Source organism: Corapipo altera, unplaced genomic scaffold (assembly GCF_003945725.1).
Source record: "Corapipo altera isolate COAL_440 unplaced genomic scaffold, ASM394572v1 0, whole genome shotgun sequence".
NCBI lineage: Eukaryota > Metazoa > Chordata > Aves > Passeriformes > Pipridae > Corapipo > Corapipo altera.
The window spans coordinates 39,541,379-39,567,498 of NW_020884872.1; the positions used below are offsets into that span (position 1 = coordinate 39,541,379).

Genomic DNA, 26,120 nt, shown 5'->3' on the forward strand with positions numbered 1-26,120 from the left:
GGGGGGTTGCAGGGAAGAGGAAAGACAAAACTCTGGCAGCTGAAGGTTCAGCTTGATCCCCAGAACTTTTAAAGAAGACATTCTTCTCCACAGCTATTGTCAGAGCTGGAGACAAAAGTAGAGGCCCTTTCAGCTGAACTTAGCCAGAAAGCCATTTGTAACTCCTGCAGAGCAGTGCTTTTATAGGTCAGGGCAAACTCCGAAAAGGTTTCTCTCTTTTTCATTCTCTTTTGGAAGATCTGGTTACGATCCAGAAACTTAGCTCAGAAATAAGCAAAAAACACTTCAGCACATTACAAAACAGTGGTAGGAAGATCTCCAAGTGTATTGTTTTAACCACAGTTTTCTGATTCAGAGTTACATTTTGACAGTTGGTGTACACACCTGCAGCAGTCATTACTTCTCAGACTAGTTCCCCATGAATTATGGGTTGCTTGGGTCTTCAGGTATCTTAATGTATGGGTCAAAGAGGAGTTTTGGAATTTAATTTTTCTTCTAGTCCCTTAACATCAAGGACCTGGAATACAGTTTTAGCAAAAAGATTTTAATACCAATTAGTAGCTGCTAAATTTTTCTTCCTAATAAAACTCAGTCAGATTGGCCAGATGAGAGGGGTGCAGGAAACTACAGAGGAAATGTCAAGGTAACAGTTTTGCTCTGTTTTTGCATCCAACTAGTGGAACAAACTCAGTTTCCTGGAATATATATCTGACTGCACTCTAAGGGCTGCTTAAGAATGCAGGCTTTAACTGAAATGGTGATCTCAGTACCTGGGGGATCAGATACTCACCCAAAAATATTTGCCCTCCCCTAAGAAATGTAACTGGAATTATTTACTATGAACAAGCAAACAAGATAGGAGTAAATCCTACCAAATTAAATGTTATAAAAGGAAATGCAGTCAAATAGAGAGAAAAAAAGGAGATTTGAAAAGACTGATGGAAGGATGCCAGAGCCATACAGTTAATTTAAGAGCAGAAAACAAAACTGAACATTTTATCAAAGGAGAACATTTTAGAAACCCACATACCCACCATTCTTGATAAACCACTGCTCTGGTAAAAACCCCACTGCTTTCCATGACTAAACAGGAAAAACCGAAATACTATCAGCTAACTTCTGGTATGCATTTAAAGAGAAGCACCTTGTTTAAATACATTTTCTATCTATGAGACTGCATGGCTAAATCAATGATAATCACAGACTTTCAGAAAATGGTATGTCCAAAGCCTGCCAAACTCAAGCTAAATCTCTTATGTGTGCAGGTGTTTGATGGTTACACTGGTAATAAGAGGGATTGTCTGGCCTATATTCATCTTTACAGCAGCGGTAGATGAGTAATATTTGAATGGGTTAGAAAGCGCTCTTGATACTTTTGCAAGATGAAAATATGTGCTTTGTTTCACTCCAAAAAGCATTCCAGGTTTTGGTGTATTATTTTCTGTCAGTCCAAACCATGACAGGGTGTCCTACTTTTGACAAATGCCATAATATCTTTCAAATACTTTGAATACCACCTAAAGACATTGTCTAATGTTAATTTGCACTCACAACTGAGCACACAAAAGAGTATCTCCAGAGATAAGGAGAAGTCACACAATGTACAGCAGAAGGATGTTTCAAAAACAATTTTGGGGTTCTTGTTGTTTTTCTGGGGTTTTTACATGGGTAATTTAGGGTAGATAAATCCTGCAAAATGAGGTCTGCTTCTTTTGAAATATCTGAAGCTCTCAATTCACCAACTGAAGTCACGCAGAAGTGAAGAAAACCTCTTAGAAACAGGATTTTCTGTTTCTAGAAGGTTACTGTGGATGAAAACTTGTCCCCATTAAAGTTGCCAATGCAGTGTTCACTGCACCAAGGCCACAATCAACCACTTTAAGAAGCCAATGGTGTGTGTGCAGGAGTTAATCAAAAGCCATGTAAGGATATATGTAATACTAATAAAATACATTCCAAAGTTACAGATATATAACTCGAATTTACAAGATTCAGGCTAAATTGACTTGTATGGTTACCTATAATGTTTAGCCCTTAAATTTTAAATGTTTCATGTAGTATGGACCTTCTTAGCTTATCACAGCAGTTCTGTTCTACCAATCTACATAGTTTTTCAAAGCAAATTGGCACTGCTTACACTGAGCTCAGCCAGCCACATAAAGGTGAACAGAATGTGCAGTTTCTTAAATGAAATTACATTATTACAGATCTCAGTTCTTACCAAATCAATGCCATGCAATTTCAGTAACATCACTGACCATATCAAACACTGAAATCCTCATTCAAAGTGGCCCAGCTGGAGTATACATATAGCTAATGAGACAGTATTAGTCAGTAAAATGTACTTCTTTACATTCAGCTCCCCCTCGAATTTAAGAGTTGGTTCAAGATGGTTCAAGAAAACACTTTTCTCCATTACATGCATACACAAAGAATTAACACCCCTGTTTCCAAAAAGACTAAAATTTGGGCAAAATCCAGAATAATGGTCAGTATTTTTACAGATTTTTTTATTACACAAAGGAGATTAAATTCTATGCAGTGGATTTTATAGCAAACTCCTGTGCTGCAATTCCACCCTGACAAATCTCTTTAGCATGTAGTTAGCAATGACACGAGATGCACTAAGACTTGAGTTTGTCCAGGGTTATTGTTTGTTTGTTTGTTTGAATACTGTGAACCTCTTACTTGTGTACCATAAAATTTATACGTGTGTAAAATCTACTCCTCAAAAAAGTAGGAAACTTGATGACTTTGTTCTTAATGTCCTTGCCCCCCCCCCCCCAAAAAAAAAAAGCTTCTAGATGAAGAGTCTTTCTCATTGGGCTCACAGATTTCAAACTCAGTTCACTTTTAATTACTTTCCTGTGAAGCAATGCCAAAGTAGGAAGTTCAAGAAGTCTTTATAATAAATTCACTGTTATTCAGTTCTGCAGTAGTGGAGTTTAAATGACTTTCACGTTCTGCCTGCAAATTGAAAACTGAGACCTCCAATTGAATGGCAACTGTTCAGTCCTCACACAAACTCATCTGCAGCCACAGAGCTCAGACTGGACAGGTACTCTCAGTGGGTACCAAATATTCTTTAATTTTTTACCCAATGATATTGGTTTTGTGGCATAATAAAGTGGGTTGCTCTTAGAGTTGGTTCTAAACTGAGAGTCTTCTTTTTTATCTTCTACCTTCAGCTCAAGCGTGCTCACATTTTTTGATGACTTGCAGTGATCTATCTACTTTTCATGTTTAGTGTGGAAGAGCAAAGTGACTCCCACGTGAGCAACATAAACCTCTTTTATGTTTCTGTAGAGAAAATGAATCACACAGCACTCCAAAGAACATTTTGTTTTTTAAAATCTTCTGCTTTTTAGGATAAGACATTAAAATATCAGGTTGAAAAGAATTACAAAGATCTTAGCAAAAACCAACGGATTGCAGATTGCATCTCCTGAAAAGATGTTAAATCAGGGTTTCTTCACCCTTCTAAAAATGTCATATAGTAACCTGTGGTGCAGCATTTTTTTCTAATGTTCCTATCCACTTCTAGCCTGAGTGTGCCAGATTACTATTATATATCGTGTTATTCTGATTTGTACCAAACAACTCTTAATTACTTCCACATAAATTTAGGCACACTTGTTTCTGATACTCCCACAGCACCCGTGCAGGCTCCCCAGCTCTGGAGCCTGGGGAGGAGGTAACTGTGGTGGTGGGGAGCAGACACAAGCCATCTCAAGGGACACCTTTCCTCCCGGTTCAACTCCCTGGGTGACAGCCTGAGGCCATGAGCTGAACCCTGGGAACCCCAGGCGGTGCCTACCTCAGCCAGCCGCTGCAGAGGGGAGCTGAGGGCAGGCAGGCCCAGCGCCCCGGCACGCTTATTTTCTTCCGCCTGCATGTGCGGATGCCAACCCCGGCATCCATAAAACTGGGTTACATCAAACAGACCAACCGCCATCATCTCCCTGTTATTACCCCCGACACAAGTCCCGACAAAAGGCTGCTGCCAAGGCCTCTGCTGACAGCCCGAACAATAGCGGCCACAAAGGCCTTTTCTGCCTGCGCAGATGACATAAATCTGATGCTATAACGCCAGCACGACTTCAGCTTGCTCCTTATTTATTTATTTAATAAGCTACTGTCATCCATCTCGGGAAGGTGGCTTCCAAACTCCAAATTAATCAAGCCACTGAATGTGAATTTCCATATTGCTCTGCCAAAGGTCTTCTCCACATCAATTGCCGGGAGAAGGCCCCTGTTGTGCTTTGGTGTATTGTGTGCGGTGCTACTGCTGCTGCTAAAAGCCACTCTGTTTTTAATAAACATGCATTGTTCTTTTTGTAGTAAATCCAGGAAATAATACCCAACTGGGAGTTTGGGTGCAGGCTTTTTTGTAGCATGAGCAGAGCAATGGATGCATTTTCATGTCTATTTGTGCTGTGAAGGCTCCATTTGTTACTGCTTGGAAGGTATTTTGTTTTTCAAAAATATAAATTAAGCCAATATTGAGGTAATGCTTTCTTGTTTATCCTGGGGAACCCCAAGCTGAGGTCACTGATCCTGCATTTCTGTGTCAGCCATGTCATTTCACCAAATGGGAGGTTCAGTTTCAGGTGCCCTGTGCTCGGCCATTCACCTGACTGTCAGAGAGGAACTTTCCGGAGCACTCTGTGTGAATTATATTGGCACTACTGAATTCAATGAAATAAAAAAGTCACTGATTTAAAAGACCAGGGATTTTGCTAGTGTGCCTTCTAAAATTCTTTAGTCAACTACATATAAGGTCTCAAGCCCACACAAGTCACCTGTTTCCTTTTGGAAGTCTGTAGGGAAAGAGGCATCTCCCCATGGGATGGTTCACCACTGCTGTCTCAAGGATGGGCTGAACTACCTTCTTGAGTAAAATCATGATTTATCTCTCTTTAGTACACTCCTACTACTCTGGGTTGTACAAGCTCTACCAACTTTCCTGCTGGCAGAGAGGACAAGCATAAGCGTGGCAGCCCCAGATGGCAGGAGCAAAACAAGAAGGGTGGCTCCCAGGTGAGGCGGCAACTGGAGGGACTTGCTGTTCACGTGGCTGCACCACAGCCCCATGGACAGGTTTGTTTCACAGTCCAGACACTAGAAAAATGCTCCTCAGTAGTCTAACAGGAAAGGAAAACAAGAGACGGGTCAACATCACCAAGAGAGCAGAAGGGAGATTGATAGGTCTCTTTCATCTGCTCTATTTGAGCTTATATGTGATGCTTTCCAGGACTTACAGACATAAAACAGGACTTATTTCCCCCTCAATAGGTTATTTCAATTCATAAAGATGGGAGGAAGTCTTCTTTCAAACATTTTTTATTTAAAAATGCTTACAGGGAGTTTTCACGAGAAACTGAAGCTGAAGCCCCACATTTTTTTTTAATGATGGATGAAGCAAAGTATGCAAAAGGTTTTAAATAGTGCAATTAAAAATTCCTTCTCTACTCGGTCAGCTTCCCCATTAGCCCAAAATTGTAGTAATGTTTTCCAGGAAAAAAAAAAATTCTCTGAATAGTTGTATTGCAAGACAACAAAACAGAATAGAGACAGCACTCATAATATGAGTAGAGTTTGATAGACAATAAAATCTACCAGTGAACCAAGAGATGAGATAATTATAGATACATTTACAGTGTTTTAAACATTCTTATTCCATAAAATAGCAAGGTAATTTGTAAACCTGATACTCTTACTTGACTAAACTTTTCACTCCAGAAATACTACAGCTTCACTCAGGTTGGAGTCACAAATGCTGAGAAAGGACACTAATAGATGGCATGTTTCATATTTCAGTAACATCTTCTCTCTAAAAAAATCTCAAACCCAGTGGAAAATATCAAGTTAAGCTTCACAGCATATCTCCAATGAAAAGTAATATTTTTCTAATGAGAGTTAATTATTTTCAGTCTGTGAAGGAGCTACCCAGCAGCTGCTGCCCAGAGGAAGAGCTGGGATACTCATGCTAAGCTCAGGCTCAGGAGGCTGAAACACGTGACAAGTCACAGGAGGGATTTTTACAACCAAGTAATACTACACCTATGGTTATCCTTGCAAATGGGCCGTTTTGTTTCCAAGAAAAGAAAATAGATGAGAGTAGAAACTACAAAGATGCCTGAATTTGCAAAAGTGAGCAGGTCTGGGGAGGAACCACCTGTGCTTTCAGGACCAGTTTTGCTTTTTATCCTATGAGTTTTCTGAGGGAAGAAGCAGCCCTTCTGTGAAAGCAGAGGCCATGGGAACTGCCCAGAAACCTGTGACACCAGACAATAAAAAGAGGTTGAGTAAACCTGAATAGTGGGTCTGCAGGACGCTTATCCATCTCCAGGTAATTCCATGCAGGAGAAAATATCTGAATTGGAAAATCACACTGCAGGACTTGGAACACGTAATGAGTGAAATCTCCAAAGTAAGGAGAGCACCTCAACTTGAAATTACAAACACACTGCCTTGTACTTTTTAACATCATCCAATGGTCTCAAGACAGACAAATCAAAATGTTAACAATAAGCAAAAGCAAAAAACACCTCCACAAACTCCTATATGAGAAAACGATTTTTTGCCCATTTCAGCATCTAAGTAACTATTTAACATACACTTGTGACATGATATTGAAGACAACCTTAAAAATATGTGCCTAAAAATATATTATAAATAGCTCTGTTCCTAAGTAATGTACTGAAATTTAAGAAAAAAAGAGAATCGTTAATTAATACTGCTCACTGTGTTACAACCTAACTGATGAAGGGAAATGCATTCAGACTTCTAAAATGCCTGTCTCCAAGACCATCAGGGTTAGTTTCTGAGTGGCACGTTTTAAAAACATTTAATCAGTGATCTGAATATGTGTCAACACTTTCTGGTAGCGTGCTATAAAACGTGAACCTTGTCAACAGAAACATAAAAAGGCGACACACTTGGGACACAGAGCTTTTATGCTGACACACTGTAATAATATAATTTTAAAATTTATCATCTGTTTAGCCACAAGCAACAATTAATCTTTTTGACTAATCGCACAATGTTTTAAATAACACCTCCAAAAGAAAAAAAATCAAACATGTTCCATTTTTACCTTCCTTGTCTTCACAACTGTGTTGCTTTCAAAACCTTATGAAGCAACACGCAATAAATTTCACAATAGGATAAAAATGTTAGTAAATAATTTGTTTCCCCCTCCTCAGTTAATAAAATTACTTAACATTGAGCCTGCAAGCGAAAAGAAAACCCCAGGAGTAATGCAAGCATCAGCGGGTTCAGTTCTGTCGCGTTTCTGTCGCATTAAGTGACATTTTATTCCCAAATCACTTAACCTTTGACTTTTATAACTAAACATACAGACCTTGAATTGTTACCGTGGACGGGAACAGCAAGCGACACTGCTGCCAGGCATTGAAGCCAAGTGCCCCACAGTAGAGGGTGGCTACAGGATGGAAGTAATTGGGCTCACAAGAACCCAAGTTTCACTCCTTGTCACCTGGAAAAGAAGGCAGAAAGGGAAACAGGAGAAGGGGAGATGTTTCTGCTAACGAAAACCCCTCTGCTGAGCACCACCAGATACATCTCCCTAGGGACCCTAGGCTGGTGTTTTTACAGCATTCCCACAAGTGATGCGCATGTCAGGTAAAGAAGGGGTTAATAATCAGGCAGAGGTGGGAAAAAGCACTTTATAATTAAAAGCTAAATCTTGAACCCAGCTGGAGCTGGATGAGGGATAGGAGGGAGGGACCTGGCAGTTACCCTCCTCCATCCACCCACTTGAGACCAGGCTGCGGATGGAGAGGGAAATTAAAAGGTTTTCCAGAACAAAAGCGATGGTCACAAATGTTGGATGCAGCAACTGATCATGATCCCACCAAAGGTTTCTGAGCCAAAATGAACATCAATTCTGTAATGTGAGTGGAGGGGGGCTTTTGGAGTAGCAAGGAAAAAGCAAGAGTGGTAAACACCAACTGTACCTTGGCACCTTGGGAGGGAGGGTAGGAGCCTTGCAGGGAGCTGCAGCACGGTTTTCTGCAGGAACTTCTAGAAGCTTTATTACTTAGCATTTTTACTACTGACAAGGCACGTACAGGTAAGCCCCAAAGCCCAACTCTGCGTCTGACTTGTGCACTTGGAACTTCCATGTTTTTTGCCAAAATATGTCGAAATAATGTCAAACCATATTGATAACTTCAGAGGTTTTTTGCACAACAAAAGCATCACAGATCATCCTACAAGTATGTTCATGTAAGCATTTTCTGATTAATAGCCGTCTCCAAGACTCTGACTGCCTCCTTCTGGGTGCAGAGGAGCAGGTCACTGAATATGACCCCATAGCTGGACAAATGCAGTTGCATCTAAGAGCTTTGTTTTTCTTTATAAAACTATCTCTATGGCGGAGTACTTTAAATTGTATGTATAGAGACTAAGAAAGCTTCTGATTAAACACACAGTCGCAGAAATATCTTCCTTCAGCCCACTGGCTGAACACTTTGTCCTCTGCAGCTCTCGTCCACGTGAGAGATTTTGTTGGTGTGACGTATGGTCATGAGAACACCAGGGAGGAACCTGACTGCCAAATTCAATACGGTACTAAGCCAGTCATGACAGGATTTAGTTTCCAGGTATGGTCCTTGTCAACTTACTGTTAATGATTTTTTTATTAACACAGTAGAAAAAAAAATTAAAATCTTCTAGGCTAAATATGGAGCAGTTCCCACGTTACTTTAATTTTAAAGGACAGTTGTATTTGCTTCTCCTGAGAGTGTAATTGCAGGTATCCATCAGCTGGAGAACAGTGGACTCCAAATAGTCTATGAAAATCATCCCCCAAAAAGTTAGAAAATTAGATATTTATTACTTATGACTGATGTTTCTTTAGAGAATGGATCACTTTCCCAAATAGTAAATATTTGGTCTAACACAAGAGGGCTTGCTCTGTCATTACAGTTTCTTTACACTGGCTAAAAGTATGTTAAACTTGTATCTTGAATTAATGCGTACTTTGGAAGTCTGAGAACTGGCAAACCAATCCTGAGATGTACCCATTATTAGAAAAGGTAGTGATGGTCAGTCAAAGAAACTATTAAAATCTGTTTAATGAGGGGGAGCTTTTCATGGCGTGGATCACGGATTCTTGCAATGCACTCTTAAGTTTACAGCATGCTCTTAATTAGTTGTAGCATCATCCACAGGAGCTACATTTTAAAAGGTAGACATATAGGTAAGGGAATCAGAAAATGGAAATGGAACAGAAAACACAGCAAATATAAATGTGATGAATGACACATTAACAGAATTGTTGTGAGATGGACGGGTGGACGGATGGATGGATGGATGGATGAGTAATGACATTTTGCCCCCTCATTTTGAGGCTGAAACATCAAAATACTGCTGCCATCTGTTGTGCTTGCAGATACCCTCAAGTCTCACTCCTAGAAAAGATAGTGTTCAGCTGCAGCTGTGAAAACTATGCAGGGCAAGTTGACCATTTGCAACAAATAACTTCAACAGAGTTGGCCTGGACCATAGGAAGTCATTTGTTCCTCATCCCAAGATGGCATTTTCCAGTTACTTTACAAATTGCAGAAGCATGACAAGACTTCTGCAGAGCAGTGACTAATGTAAAAACAAATACAATTCTACTATGAGAAGGAAGGTGTTCACAAACTGCAGGAAGCAGTTTAAAATAAATTGATGTAGGTTTTGAATTGTCCACAAGTTGGGTTTAGCTTCCTTCCATTTACCTTTTACTGCATTAACATTTCTTTTGTGATGGCTGCTGCTGGGAACCTATTGTAAGTTTGGGCAATTAGGATTTTTGTTCCATCTGTCCCTCCCCTCAGTCAATACTGTAGCATCAAAAGAGGCCAATTCAGTGTAGGCTGGCTCCGCTCTAAAGCCAGCTAAAAGAGATGTTAGAATTCACTACTGTTCTGGGTGGAAAGGATAGGGGGAGAAAGCTATAATCATAAAAATGCTGTTTCAGGCTTGTTAAGTTCTTAAAATAATCTGACTTAAACCTCCTACACAATGCTCACAAGTCTGAGCATGGTAATATACTTCAGTGTAGGTTGCCTCTCTCTCTAAATCCAAACTAAAATAGATGTTAGAAATCATTACTGCACTATGTCAAATATAGACTAGGACTGTAATCAGAGGGCTGCGGCTTCAGGTTTCAATGGTTCTTAAAATAATCAGCCTTAAACCTGCTGCAGGAATCAAAGCCTGGTCATTTATATTTTTGTAAGGCTGAGGATTCCATCACCTCAGGCTTCTCCCTGATAAAAAAGCAGCTTGCTCTTTTTTTTTTTTTCCCTCACTGAAATAACTTGTGCATGGCACATATTGGCAGGCAGAATGACACTGGAAACTAGGTACTTCATTTTTGTCAGAAGGTTAACTCCATGTAGAGTCAGGGTATGACCTCAGAACAAAACCGAAGTGCCTCCTCTTCACTGTGTTTTTACCTGAGCTCAGCAGATGTATATTAGCTATCTGAACTCACAACTGCTTTGCAAAGTGAAGGCAATCCTTATATCCCACTACGAAGCACAGTGTTAAAGCAAGCAGCTGTACTCCTTTCCCAAACCATGAATTCCTAGTTTCCTCTTTTCATATATGCAATCCATGGTTTAACTGTTCAAATACAAATCAAAACAAAATAAGGAGAATGCATGTGATGGGGAGTTTACTCTTCTTCCAGTGGCCCAAGAGCTCCTTCTATGTGACCAACTAGTTTTTTCTCTCTCTAATCCCACCCTGCTTCTGATTCCTTATTTAATACAGGTTTTTCTGCGGGTGCAGATTAACCACAGCCGTATTTTCAAGTATAAGTACTTCTAACAGGTCACAAGTTATCTGTAATGCAGGCTATAGACATGAAAATAAGGTAATCTTTCTATTCTTTTGCAAATGCCCATGAAAGAATATGCTTAACATTGTGTAATAACATCCGGACCAGGGGTGGGAAGGGTGGGAAGGGGCCGGGAGTGCCTCTGATGCTCCTGCCACACTGATGCATTCATTGAAGCTAAATCCAGCCCACGAAAAAAAATGAGCACAAATAACCACACTCATAGAGGCATTTGCCTCTTCTCATTTTTGTTAACACTCAGTATGCTAACTGTGGCTTTGGGATTTATCAGCATTATAAAACATGGTATGCTGTCTTTTGTTCACCCTGACTTTCTGAGAGTCATAGACCTACATGACAACTTTTAAAAAATGCTAAATCTCAAGACCATCTGCTAGCACAGAAAAGCCTGGAAATGTGGGAACTACACTGTTCAAAACCACAATACTCTTAGCATTATTACCATACATGTTAAAACCTTGTGGGTTTTAATGTTTCAGGTGTAAATTCATTGAAACCTCATTCAGGGAGGGAATTAGAGGATCAAGTGCCCCAGCAGGCACAACACCAAAGCAAGGCAACCGGGTGAGGTTATAGCATCAGGTAGGACTAATGCTCAGTGCAATACACAGCTAACACTGCTCCAAGAAAACTTGCTTCCCAGCCATAATCAGTTTGTCATGGGACAGGGCTGGCCCACTTGTTGCAAGGTGTTCTTCCACAGTCAAACACTAAGTCTGAAGGCAAGGCAAGTCCCAAGACACTATGGGCTGGGGAAAGACCAGTGTCCTGGGAGGTGGAGATGTCCAGGACACTCTCACCACCATCTGCAGTCAGAAATGACTTGGAAAAAATTCACATCACACCTTTGCCCTTAGCAAAGCCACCGATTTTGGACTAATACACTTGTTCTATTTCTCCCAGTCCCTTCAGTTCATCCCAACCAGCTCAGCTTCTGCATGCTCCCAGTTGAGTTAATCAGAATATAAGCAGAGCAGAAGGCAGCATTAGAATAATGTTATTTATGGGACTGAAATACAGTGACTCCCAGGAAGTCATTGAAATTGTAGAAGCAGCCACAGCAGTAGTGGAAGAGGCTCCAGAGCAAGTGTTTGAGACATTCATGTTTGCCAATAACTAGAGAGAGCTGTAAATTTTCCCCCAGCTTATTATGCTCCTTCACTGACAGGTCAGCACAGCTGAATGAAGGTGGTACAAAGCCTTCCAATGGTCACAGGCTTAGGAGGAAAAGGGCTTATGTTTACCCCAACTAGAGCAGGAAACCACAAGCCACAAACCCAAGGTTAGGTGTAAAACATATGAAACTATAAATTCAACTTTGGAGAAAGTATCGGAAGAGGCCCATCTCGTGGCAAGTGTGGTCACTGGATAAAGTGAAAAGATGGTCCTGAGCAAGTTTGCACCGTTTTCATGGCCTAGATCAAGCCATAGGCTGTCTGTTTGAAAGGGGGGAAAAGTAAGCTACTAAAGAGTTAATCCTAAACGAAAGGTTTCAACTGCTAAGGAAAAGCGGCCACTGGTTATCCAAGTGACTTAAAGTACTTCAGGATATCTATGCCACATTAATCTTGCATGTATACCTGTCACCTACTCTAGAAATAATTCCTTACAAAGAGATGTTAAGCTTGTCTCAGTAAGATAAAAGATTTTAAGCTTTTCAAAATGTGGAGTTTTTCTGTGTGAGAGAAAGATGGAAAAGGATCGCGCTGAGTTAAGTAGCATCCACCCACATAAACCAAACAGGTCTGCATCAAATGAATTGTGCTATAAACCTTGGAATTTTACAAGCAAGTTTTATATTAAATCTTTAGAAACCCTTTGTGCTTATGGTTTCAGACAGAATATAAAAGTACCATATAAATATCAGCACAATATAGTAGGCAGCTGTTAGGTACTTTAACCATTCCCAATCAATTATAATAAACAGAGCAAGCACACTGAATTGCATCAGAGTGCCATGCAGTAACCCTCCACCTCCGACTTCTCCTTCCTGCCATTTAAAATTAACCTTGCAATAAATTACTTGTAAAATGACAGAATCTGGAACATTCTGGAAGGTTTTTGGTAGGCTGGGATGGATAGAGAGACTACAACAACTTTTTGAATAACATACAACATTAATGGCAGTAAGAGTCCTTCTATTTTTTTTTTAACCAGCTGCAAAAGAGCAGCAGAATAACCCCAACTATTCCATTCAAAGCAGAGGGGAACCCAAAATGTTGACCCTACAGAAATGCTGGGAAGCAGTGCCATCATGCCTAGCAGGTGAGATTTGCTTATTTGGCTAAAAGCAGACAGAACAAAAAGAAATGCAGCACATGGGAGACTTGGGAGATAAAACGAGGTGGCAGCAAAGCCTTCACTTATGGCAAGGAAGAGAGCACAGCCTCCTGGAGTAGGCAGCACAGAAGGAAGGAAAGGTGGGAGCCTCCTGGAAGGCAACCATGTGACTTGACAAATGGAAAGTCACTTCTGGAAGTGATGAACAGGCAAACAGCTTCTTACATGCAAACATCAACTGTCTGTCTCCTTTGTTTTCTCTTTACACACCTTTAACTCCATCCATTTGGACGTGCTAGTTGCTTAAGATGGGCGTAAAGCTGAGCACGTGGAAAACTCACAATCAAGAAGAACAACATCCTCTTTTGTGTGTGTGCTAAACTACTTTTATCCAAATACGCAGTGCTAATCCAATACTCAGAAAATCATCTAAATTATGCAAGGGCCACAGACAATTCTAGTCGTGACTGCTCTCACTTGCACACTGGATCTGGCTGTAGACATGGATGCTGATTGGTGGGGTCTGCGTCTGGATCACTCCTGAATCAGGCACATGGTGAATCCCACAGGCCTTGCTGAAATTACGTTTTTATTTACAGTATACTCTAATATGTGAGGTGGGGAGGACAAAATCTGCTGTGTTTATTTACTCTTTCCGCCCACACACACACACTTACAGCTGGTATTTTTTTGGCACTTCAGTAGTCACACGTTTCCTAAAGTTATACTGATTTGAATTTAAATACTGTCAGTCAGAGCTATTCTTAACAATTTAGATTTTATCCTATGTAATAGCTAATAGTTTTAAAACTCTCCTAAAAATGAGAGAATTTCATAAACTTTGCTTTCATGCTTCAAAACTCTTAACTCTTAACTAAAAAACCTCTTAACTAAAAAAAAAAAAAAAAAAAACAACTGGACAAACCACTATCTGCCTGAGGAGCAATTTACAGATACATTACAACAGTGTCAGATCAACCTATAGCAAACCGACAAAAAAGACTACTTTTTAATTACACATCCTATTAGTACTAGCATTAATATTAGCTGCATCATCAAACAAGATAAGTGTATTCAAAGTCCTGAAAACATTTTTACTTTCTGCAATAAGATTTCTAGACATAGAAGCAACAACTGAATAGATATCATCCTATTCACTAGAGTACCTTAGACTTGGAAGAAAAAAAATCAAAAGACATTATGGAAAAAAACATTTTCCTGTAGCTTCCCTCTCAGTAGGCTGGCTTTCCTTTAGCACTAGATTTTGGTTCCTAGCAAGAAGAGGATGGTCAAGCAGAAGAGAAACCAGTAATGCATTGATATTTAAAGATTTGGAAACTTGACCTTTTAATGATCCCAATTCAGCCAAGGAGAAGTTGAGGAAAATGCATTTAGAACCGAGGACAATACATAACATAAGGGGGAGGCTAACACAGAGAATGACAATCAGAGCACTTTTGGGCCCAGGCAATACAGTGGCTGCTGAGCCCTATATTTCTATTTCAATGTGACAGGGTAAGAACATTGTACTGTCTCCTAAAAGACAGAATATGAGACAAAATTAAATATTTTATGGGACAAAAAGTCCTCCTGGAGGACCCTCCCTAGTTTGTCAGCAAGTCTATGCTCTCTCACAGCAATAAAACACAGTCTGCAAGGCTTCAAACCTGTGTTTTGGAGAATTATTTCTGACGTGGTGAATAATGATGTAAGCTTGAGGCAAGCAGGCCATCACAACAGATTTTACTGCTAAATACTTGTCACAGGCTTGCGTTCAACACTTGAATTCAAGTCAAGATTTCATATTCAAAAAACTAATATCTGTGATATGGCTCTCCTTTTACATCTATCTACCTGTTGTCTGAAACTCTGATATGTGCTTGAGTCACATTACTCTCAGGGACACAGTTTACTAAATTTACAAAATTAATAGTAGTGGATTTACCAGTAACTTGTCTCTTTCCCCTGTAACATCCTCCCAGAAGGATGTCCTTTCCCCACTGGCAATTTTCTCACAGCACAGCAAATGCAATCAACATAAAACCTCGTTTCATAAGGCAGCTGTAAAGGGAGATCTACACTGGAAACCCTTCAATGACCTGTGTACTATTTCATTACTATCTGATCTATAATATAAAGAAACAATATATTTCCAAATTACAGTGTTTTAATAAAGTTATAAAATTAAATAGAGAAATAAAAATCTGAGCTTTTATGAAACCCCCAAAAGGCAAAGAAATGCTCAGAACAGTGACAAATCTTTCTAGAAGCAAGCAAACCCTCATCCAGCAGAATTTACAGTTGAATTCTGGTAATACATATGTTTTACAACGTACCAATATCTATATCTCTGGTGCTTCTCATTTTGCTGCCATTTTGCAGCAGAAGGATACCTACAACCCAAAATACTGTGACAACATATACAGCCAGCCTGTCACTCATATTTTGAAGACAATATGACACAAAAAGTTTCCACAGAGAATATGAAACAGGGAGAAGCAGAATCAGTGGTTTCTAGTTTCCAGTTGCAAATAAAATTTTCTGGGAAAATTTACTTGAAAGCAGCCTTAAATGAAAATCTATATAATTAAGGGAAAGACCATTGCTTCAAACAGATTGACTGTCTTCAACAAATTTCTCTCTTTCTAGCTACTCAGATATGCTATATTTCCTAATTATCACCTTTTAAGGGCCATCTGGGCCCCATTCCTCACCATCAGGGGGCAATTCCATTTGCATTGTTCATAGGCTTAGTCATGATCAAGTAGTCTGGTGGTAAAGTTCATTAGAAATTAGAAGAAAAGCATTAAACCTCACACAGTAAACCAAGTAGCTGATACCTACATACCCACAGGAGAGATAAGCATTTAATGCATATTCTCACACGACTTAACAAGTCTTCAATGAGCATTTTTTTTTTTCTAAACTGCTTAAAGAATTATTTGGACTGGTCCTTGACTAGGTACGTAATGAAAATTCAATTCAGTCTCTGCATACTACAAAAAATTTCTCAATTAAAGAGAAATAAATAATAAAATAATAATCTATTAAATAAAATCATATTCTATTTACATCTGTAGGCCTGAAAAGTCTAATAAAGCTAACGTAATGATACTGTTATTTCTTCTGTTTTTCAAATGTTTGCTATGTTTTGCAAGTCAAAGGCAAGATTTTTTTAGTAATTGAACTAAATATGCAAATACAGATGCACACTCATGCACTGTGATGTTTAAAAATTTCAGAAACAAAATTTTACATTAACCATATGAGAAGAGTTACTCGCTATTATCATGTAGCAATAAATATTACTATACATTTCCCAACAGTTCAGTATAAACATGCATGGGGTAGCAGAGGAGGAAAACTGAGCAAGTGCTTGGTCTTGTGCCTGTATCTTACAGTATAGGTCAGACCATCACTATGGTCTTCTCAAAGGGTTTGAAAATCGTATTTAGAAAGAACCCAAGGAAGCTCAGAACATCTATGTCATATAAATGATGGACCCAAGGAAGTCAACACTATGACTTCCAAATGCAGCACCCTGTTTCAAAACAGAAGGACTGCAGAACTCCTCTTTGATACGGATTTTTTATCTCTGGAGTTTGTGCTTTGTCATTTTATATGCTGAAGCCTGTAGCTTCCGGGAGCTATATGCCCATATTAAAGACAAATTAACACTACTTTCACCACTGAAATCCCTGTTTAGTACTAGGGGAGATCCTGGTAAACTGTGCTGAGACTCACACAACAAAAATTTGGGAATTAAGGACATATTAGTCCATGGACACTATCCACTATCTTTCTGTGTTACTTAATTCTGGAAAATTCTCAGTCAGCTTGAGAAAAACTGAAATGACCACATTAATGACGAAGCACTTGTTGCTACAAAATGTGATATGCTTTAACTTGAACTGGAAAGTATATAAATATACTTTCCCAGCTGCATAAAAGTTGCGGTATTATTCAGGTAACGTGATGCATTATATGCATTTCACAATTTTTTGGTGAAAATGTAAATGTCTGCATATCATTTGCCATATCAAGAAGCTGTAGTCAGATAGTAATGTCTAGATTTATCTTTTGAGTATTGTAGGCTGTGTCATATTGGTGATAAACTATGAACTCAGGCCCCAATACGCTGGAGTAATTGATTTTGATTTTTCAGTGCTGCCTATGAAACAGATAGGATAGCTTTAAGTTTACTTCCTCAAGAACCTTATATGACATCATCGGGTATTCTACTCATCTCTTGCAACTTGGAGGAGTCCTCTCAGAAGCTACATCTGTGAGCCACTACTGTAGGGAGGAGCATGTACCAGACAGCAGCACTGGTAGACAGCTCTGGTCCTTGCTTGTGAGGGCATGGCAGGCCCAGGTAGGAATGTCAGTGGAAGGCTGTCCAGATGGTTACCAAACATTGCGGAGAAACGCAAAATTTGGAAGCTTTAAATCCTCCTTTCTGATTTTAGGCAAGGTGAACAGAACAGCTGATTTCTTGCCTCACGTTGGTGTAAATCAAACTTCATAGACACATGTAGACAAACGTAGAGATATTTCAAAAAGAAACTGTATTAATTAGATCAGGCTTCTCTTCTGGATGGTTGCTTTGCCTGTCAGTACCTCTGGGAAGAACTGGTTCAACTGTCTTATTGACAGGAGCATGGCTGAGCTGAGAAATCCCCATCACCTGCCAGCACCATGGGTTACCAAGGGCTGATTTTGGTCCTGGGCTGAGGGTACGCAAAATAGTTTCAGGCACCTCAAACAAATGCTTACAGTATGGCCAGTCTGCAAGTGATGAGCTCAGAGTTTGCAAAACAGATGTTGCCATTTCACATTAAAAATATAGGTAATTTTCCAGCTTTTCCCAACAGCTGTGCCTTTTAGTAGAATAGCCTACACCTGCTTTTGAATAATTCTTTACTATTTTCACTGAACAGTAAAACTCCAGTAAAAATACAAGCCTTGAGTGGACCTATAAAGCCAGCAAATGCAGTAAAATGTCACTGCCATGTCACAGAATTGCTTAACTACTTAACACTGCACAAGGAGTGTGTTTTCATAGTTGTGTTGAGTTTTAGCTACCTGGCTCCTACTGACTTTAATGGGAATCACACAGCTAAAACTCCATGCACCACTTTGATACTTCAAAGTAATTTTTCAGTCCCCTGGAGAAGGTCATAGAAATATTAAAAACTAAAGCATTCTCCAAGGATCTCAGATTAAAGACTTGCATCAGACTTTATAAAAGTGATTGGTCAAATATGTAGTATACTCTTAATGTTCTAGCTCCTGGTTTGTTTTCTTTAGAAAGAACCTTTGTGATGCTTTTCACAAAAGGCAATATAAAGCATAAAGAAGAGCTCAGCAAGGTATAACACGAAGACATACAGAAGAGCTACTCGATACATGTTTACAGTGGTAAAGAGTTACTTATGTTTTTGAATATGGTGATCAAATTCAGGGCAATTCTTAATTAAGACATTGTTGCAACTCTATACTACTTGATTGTAAGCAATACTGTAACACAAATATTTTTATTCCCTTTCACATGTTCTCTGTTCTCTTTTGTCCCCATAATTTACAATGTGGCCATAAAACTATATTTCCATATTTCTTTCCTAAAGTGGGGTTGACATAACTGCTCTTTCAGACCTCAGCATGCACCTCCTCTCCTCTATAGATGGTTACTGGAAATACACAACTTTCTTTCTGCTTAGACCTTTGACATCCTCATAAACCCATTAGATTTGCCACATTGAAGGCAAACTGTATCTACACTATCAGCTGTACAGACAGACAGTGAGTGAAAGCACTAGGAAAGATGATGAAGTAAACATGTAAGGAAACTTGTACTGAATTTAGCTTCATGTTTTTGAAGGTGCAAGCAGCAACCAACATCATAAGCTAATTGTTCGTTTGGTGGTGTTACCAAAAAAATGGTCTTTATATACAAAATCATCTAATAATATAATAACCTCAATAAAAATAAAAGTGCTTAACAGAACATAAACAGCACAGTCACAGAATCAGCAAATGACACAGAATCACTTAGGTTGGAAAAGACCTCTGAGATCATTGAGTACAATCTTTGACTCATCACCACCAAGTGGTGCCAAGTCCAGTCACCTCCAGGTATGGTGACTCCATCACCTCCCTGGGCAGTCCATTCCAATGTTTAACAATTCTTTCTGCGAAGAACTTTCTCCTGATGTTCAACTTGAATCTCCCCTGATGCAGAATGAGGACATTTCCTCTCGTCCTATTGCTAGTTGCCTGGGAGAAGAGGCCAACCCCCAGCTGGCTACAACCTCCTTTTGGGTAGCTGCAGAGAGTGATAAAGTCACCCCTGAGCCTCCCTTTCTCCAGGCTAAACAACCCCAGCTCCCTCAGCTGCTCCTCATAGTACTTACTCTCTAGACTCTAGTCTTCCCTGGGTCCTTTCTTCATACTGAACTAAACATTTCATGTTTCAATTCCAAAGCTGAAAAGCAAAACTAGAAAAAAAAGCCAACACACATAAAAACAATAAAGAACATTTTAAGCATGCAGTGTCTCCCATACACTGATGAAATATCTTCAGCCTTCCACTGAGAAGCTCACTAGCCACACCAATTGTCCCAAAACACTATATCCTGCATAAAAGCACTGCCAAGGCATGTGGAATAAACTCATATTTATTACCAGATAATCCCAGCTATAACCTAAAAAGCACGAATCTGAAAAATACAAGCATGTGTAAATACACGGACAAACTTTGAAGTGGACAAGCATGCCCCTCTAATGCCTCCAGGCTATTACACACACAGATTTAAGGAGAAGAAGCATATACATGCAAGCAATGGTTTCTGTAAAACTGGAGGTTTTGTTTGTGTTTCCATCATCCCTACATAGAGTTGTCAAGTTACAGACCAATTAGGCTGAAATAACCTTGCGCTAAAGTCTTGAACACAAACCAAAGCACTGGGTTGATGCAAAGCAAGTGTTACCATCTTAACCAATTCACATGAAAAATGACTGTGGCAATATCATCACGCTATAGGTATCCTAAAACAAAACAGGTCACGTTTTGCTTTTTTTGTCGCAGGAAAGGCAAACTGATGCATAATTAACAATTGGCCAATGCAAATTCTTTTACATCTTTTAATTGGTGTTAATTAGATTAGAAGTAAATTTTCTTTTATCTCAACACTCTAATGCGAACTAATCTTCTCAGCAGCATGTCAAAGTTTCCCTTTTAATTAAACTTTTCAGCTGGGAACTTCGGCAGCACTCAGGCAGCAAAATATATAATTTAAGGCACGTGAATTGTGCTAGGTTTTATGAATGGAACATCAAAAATTTAAAGCAATGATTAAAAAGGCTGAGCAGAAGGTCAGAAATCTGAATTTTGTGGAGGCAACAGTGAGCTTTTAAAGCCGCTCCAAGTATGTCGGCAGCACTCTCCAGCCACCCCTTCCACATTCAAATCCATCCTTTTACAAAGGAAAACTACCCCAAATGTAAAACATCTTCTGTGAATTAACTTCCCCCTTTCATACTCCTTTCCCCCAAATATTGCAGCTCCTCTAGAATTGTTAATGTGCAGAATAAACCACAAAATACATTTAATATCTTTTATGGGAAGTTGACCTGAAATAAAATTTTATGTAGTTAAGGACTTTTGATAGTTCTTCATCCAACTTTTTTCTCTCTCTATGGGGCAACAGTGATTGAAACCTAATGTCTGCTGCACAAAAAGGCCATAAAATGTTTTATGCAGAAGTAAAACAGTAGCCATTAAGTTTTGCTATAATGTTTGAGTAGATATGCAGCATGAAAACATGATAAAAGAGCCATAAACTGATTGTGATCAAATGCAATTACAATGACTTCTCTCCAATGAATGACATGTACTAAATGCACTTACAGTTTCTTGCAAAATTACTTTGGGCAAAGGACCAAGAAAACACTATATCCTTTTTACGAACGGCAGCTTGCCAGGGAAATCGCAAACACACAAGCTTTAACATCTATGGCCAAAAAGCACTTGGGAACTCATTAGGAAAAGGTTAAAAAGATTCAGTTGTGAAAGACGGCTTTTTTTTGTGTGATTAGAGCAGCATCCTGGAGAGTCCAGCATTTGGGGTGTTAGGAAGAAGTGCTCCTGCAGAAAGGAGAGAGGAGCCCTAGGAAGGGTGGGTACCAAACTTATCATGCTTTGACTCCATGACAAAAGTATATTCCAGAAAAAAAGGAATTGTTTTGCAGTTTTTTCCATTAAATTTTTTATCCTGCCCTGATAGAGGACAGGAGGTGAAAATGGCCAGATAGCCTAAAACCATATATTTTGCTAGGAATATAGATTTGAAATCAGATGAATCTGACGATTCTTTACTGTGAGAGTGGTGAGGTACTGGGACAGGTTGCCCAGAGAGGCTGTGGAAGTGTTCAAGGCCAGGTTGGATGGGGTTTTGAGCAACTTGTTCTAGTGGAAGGTGTTCCTGCCCATGGCAGGGCTTAGAACTAGATGGAACTAAGGTCCCTTCCAACACAAACCATTCTATGTGTCTATGAAGTACACTCTTTTTTAAAGGTGAATAAGAAGAACCAAGATCTTGGGAGTTTCATCCTTTTGAGTGTATTTTGGGACTTTTATCAGATAACCTAGTTTAACTTTTACTCATCCAAAGGATTTCTATATTTTGAGTAGTCAAATCAAACCCCTGGATTTCCTAAGGAGTACACTCCAAGGAGAAGACACACTCAGGTGCCAGAAGGTGGTGAGAAGTGCCAGGTATTTCTGTGGCTAACAAGATTTAAGGAAGATGGTGCAAAGATATTCCAAGTAATCTCTGTTCCAAAGGCAAACATGCAATACTAACATGGCAACAGCGGTAATTTCCGCAAGGGTGAAACTGCCCTGAAGTATTTTGAAAAGTGCAAACCAAGTAGCACTTTTTCTATAGTACCATCATTTTCTATGTCTTCCTGGAAATAAAGTGAATGGAAAACAGGGCCAGAACTTAGGCCATTTTCTTTATACAGGAAAGACAAAATAGAGTTGGAGCTACAGATGTAAATCTGCCTTTATTTGTATTTAATAAAGGCAGTGAAAAAAGCCACCAAACTATCACTTTCATTGTCTAAGAGAGTACAATTATTACATTTTAGAGGCACCTAGAAAGTGCAGAATTAATTGCTGATGCTTAGTAAAGGCACTAAATGGGCTACCAAAGCTATTATGATACCCAGGAACAAGGTCAGGAGAGAACTGAACCTCCTTAGTGAAGGAATGAATTCCCACCACACCACCAGGATCCATTTTAATGAAAGCTTAAGATTTTATTATTTGATTTTATTTGATTTGATTAGTTTGATTTTATTAACAGCTTATAGAGTTTCTACCAAGATGAATTATTTATCAAAGAAAAAAAAAAGAAAATAAATACTAACCAGGCTTCTTCTAATCTAATACTAGCAATGCAGAGCAGTTAAGGTTTTTTTATACTGGGGCTCAGGTTAAGGGTTTATCAGTCCTTTTTATATAAACTTCAGATTCATAACTTTCATTAAAATTAACTGAACATTCAATGCTATATAAGGTGACATTGTAAGCAGCTCTTAGCATACAGCAGAGTACAAATCAGAAAGGACAGAAAAACTCCTTTCTAACTTTACTCTTAGCCTGTCTGAAAAATGTCATGCTAGATACCAATATCACCACTAAAAGAGTGAAGAAACACACAGTAACTCAAACTCCCTCACCAGAAAGAAATTAATCTTTCCTTCTAAAAACCAGAGCCCTCTCAGTCTTCTACTGCCTTATTAAATCATAAAGCACAAACAAACATCAAAGCATTGCTGCAACTTCATATAATTACTCTAAGACCTCCTAGACTGTGTTAGAAGACGGGAGGAAAATTTGGATGTGAAAGAGGTAATGTTCACTGCTCCAGAAGCAATGCTGGGATACAGCACTGGGCTTCGGTGCCTCCCTGCTCAAAAGGTTTTTTTTAAAAATCCTGTACATTAGATTTTTAATATTATCCATTTTGCAATAGTGACCACCAGTTAGTAATTACTAATGGTGACTAAATTCTACTGAAATTTAACAAGGGAAATGTCTACACGAAGATGTAGCACTCATGGAACAAAACCCTTCCACAGCAGAGTGTTAAATAACAGTACATTCAAAAATTGGAACATTCAGACTCATGATATACTCCTTTGAAACTGTGTTCATATGGTGAGGAATAGTCCCTTCTCTAGGTTTTTAAGAAGAACCCAGATTTGTCACTGCTAAACTTCTACTCCTTAGTGCAAATTGTTCTTGAGCATGAACTGGTCCTCAGCAGTGGTGTGCACAGTGGGTAAAACACGAAACAGTGGTGCTAACAGTTAAGACTGTACAAGGTATAAAGACTGTATGAAGAAGGCGTGACACAGCCTGACTGCCCAGTGTCCCCCAGTAATGAAAAGAGTTAGACATTTGCATTGCTGGTGTTAAACATACCACGAGCAATACAGAGGGGATGGAAATCCTAGAAACCCTGCTTGACTCTTGGTTGGAGGAACCTCCCACTTCTCTGGGTTTTTGAAAGCCACACTTCCACCTGCACCAAATCTAAGTAACCAAATAAACAATATGCAGTAACATCCAAGAATAATCTTCAAGTGGTTGTCTGATGGTTCTTGGTCAAAGGAACAACAGCAGCAGTTCAAGGATTTTGATGGGCTATATTGATGTCCACTGTGAAGCTGGAGTTAGAGCTGCATGAACTATGCATCAGCCCTTCCCTCATTTCCAAAACTGAGGAACTGATGGCGGCCTGCCGCAAGCATGAAAATTAATGCAAGTGTCGGACTTGCAAATAATATTTAAACTCCTCCAGAAAAACAGCCACTTAAAAAAACTCCCAAAATTGAGGAGAGGACTCAGAGAAACATTTGATTCTGAAGAATTACAGTAATCTGTTAATTTAGTTCTTGAAACCTCTGGGAGCAAGCTCTGCTTCTTGACAAAAACCCTTCTGCTTTCTCTTACCAAATACCTGGCCATTATAATCTTGGCCATGCCACTGGTGTCTGGATATAAAATCCTGAAAGGATAACGTTGGTACTTGTCATGCATCAAAAAACTCTTTTTTGATGTGAAATGGAAGATTTGGTGAAAATGAAGCTTATATGCAATAGTGAAAACTCCCCATGGAAACTGTAAAAAGTCCATGTGCACCAAAATTCTGTTTCACTTACTGAAACTTTTTTCTCAGCCATTGCTGTGGGAAGGCGATATGAGGAGCCCCATGCTGCTACCTCCAACATAAAGTATTTTCTGGTGAGTCTCTTGCCACCCACTCAGCCCTCACCAAACTACCTACTCCAAAACAAAATGATCTTTGGCACACACGAGTAAATTGCTGCAGCACAGACATATCTGGACAGTAATTAATCACTTCGAATGCTCAATGTGTTTGGATATAAAATTAAGAAAGTCGGGTTGTTAAAAAATGACAGATTTAAGCACCATCTGGGCTCTGTGGCCACAGTGGCGCGAATTCCAAAGGAAGGCTTACCAGTGCATGATCCGAGAATCCCATCTGTCTCAGCTGAAATGAAACAAATAAATAAATAAACCGGCAGCCTCATTTACAAGGTTTTCCCAAGTTTCCCAATTTAAAAATCATCTTGCAATAGGAAAGAATATAAAGTTAAAGGTATTACATCTTCAAAATGTGTCTTATGCCTTTTACTTATATTTTTAATGTATTATACCTCTATGGAAAAATCTCTATATAGGTATACCTATATAGATGACACATTTTGAGTTGAGATAGCATTTCCTACTACAAGTATGTTTTCATAAAATATAATGCTGGTAAAGAATCAGTGTGATAAGACTCTTCCATTGATTTGGGGAATTCAAAATTCCTTTCTGGCACCCACAAACTCTCTTAGCTCCTTCCCCAAGGCACTGTTTACTTGGACCCACCCCATGCCAGCTCTGCTTGTGGATGAAATGCAGCCTCCTCGGTTCCCAAGAGACCTCCCTCTGGCCACCTCGCTGCAAGGGCAGAAGCCAGACAACCTAAAGTCACCTGCAACTAGTTAACCTGCAGGATTTCTTCAATAAAACCTCCCTGGCATGGGAAAGGGAAATAAATAAATCATTCAAGACAGATGAACACAGAATATGAACACAACTATTTGCCTCAGAAAAGCTTAGCCAGGTGGGGGTATAGCACAGAGGTGAACCCCAGGAATACTCTGGTGTAGGTCCCAGGAGTCCGGTCCAAGTGCCTCTCTCCACCTAAATGAGCATCAGGCTGACTGAATGGACAACGTCTGGTTCTCAAGCACCTTTGTGCCCCAGCCCTCAGGACAGTGCTTTCTGTGTCAAGGAGCCTCTTTTTGCTTTGCAGGAAAGATGGGACTCTCCATCCTTGGCAGCTTCTGCCCTTGGCATGTACCCTGACCCTCACATTGTCCCAGCTCATATGTAGCTCACCCAAAGGAAGAGAAACCACAAAATTGGCACCCATTGAAGCCACACTCTCTTCTCCTGCTCCAAAGCCAAGGCTCACTTTTCCTGCAGATAAGGGAAAAGGACAGATTGCCACAGACATCTGTGGGACTTTTCTGAGGTCTTGGGGAAGAGGCTTCTCCAAGGGGTTTGACTATGCCTCATCCTCTTCTCCAGCCAACAAGTGACCACCACCTCTCTTGTATAGCCACTTTTCACTAAAACTGAATCCTCCTTCTCATTCTGCCTGCCTCCAGGAGCTTGAAGAAACTCCTCAGATGAATCAGCAGGAAATATGTCCAAAAAGTACTATTTAGTATTTTTAGACTTAGATAACAGATATCATTATACTGTGTAATATTACAGCTTCTTTCAAATAGAGACATTCGTATGAAGGCTTAATCCTGGAAAGATTTTTTTTTCAGATTTTACCTTCAATAGGTCTCTTTGCATTTG

At 39.5% G+C, this 26,120-nt stretch overlaps 1 protein-coding gene across 3 annotated transcripts in view; it reads right to left on the minus strand.

Moving 5' to 3' along the window:
• CLYBL (citrate lyase beta like) overlaps positions 1-26,120 on the minus strand; it is a 153,456-nt gene that overhangs the window by 106,444 nt on the left and 20,892 nt on the right. The window contains exons 2-3 of one of the 3 annotated variants that reach the window (XM_027644690.1): positions 24,718-24,750; positions 1,035-1,083 (exon numbers count right to left, since the gene is read on the minus strand). In XM_027644690.1, coding sequence (XP_027500491.1) covers positions 1,035-1,083; positions 24,718-24,750 — 82 coding nt within the window. Of the gene's footprint in view, positions 1-1,034; positions 1,084-3,817; positions 3,937-24,717; positions 24,751-26,120 lie in introns of those variants that run through there. The other 2 variants (XM_027644701.1, XM_027644696.1) reach the window with 2 other exon arrangements.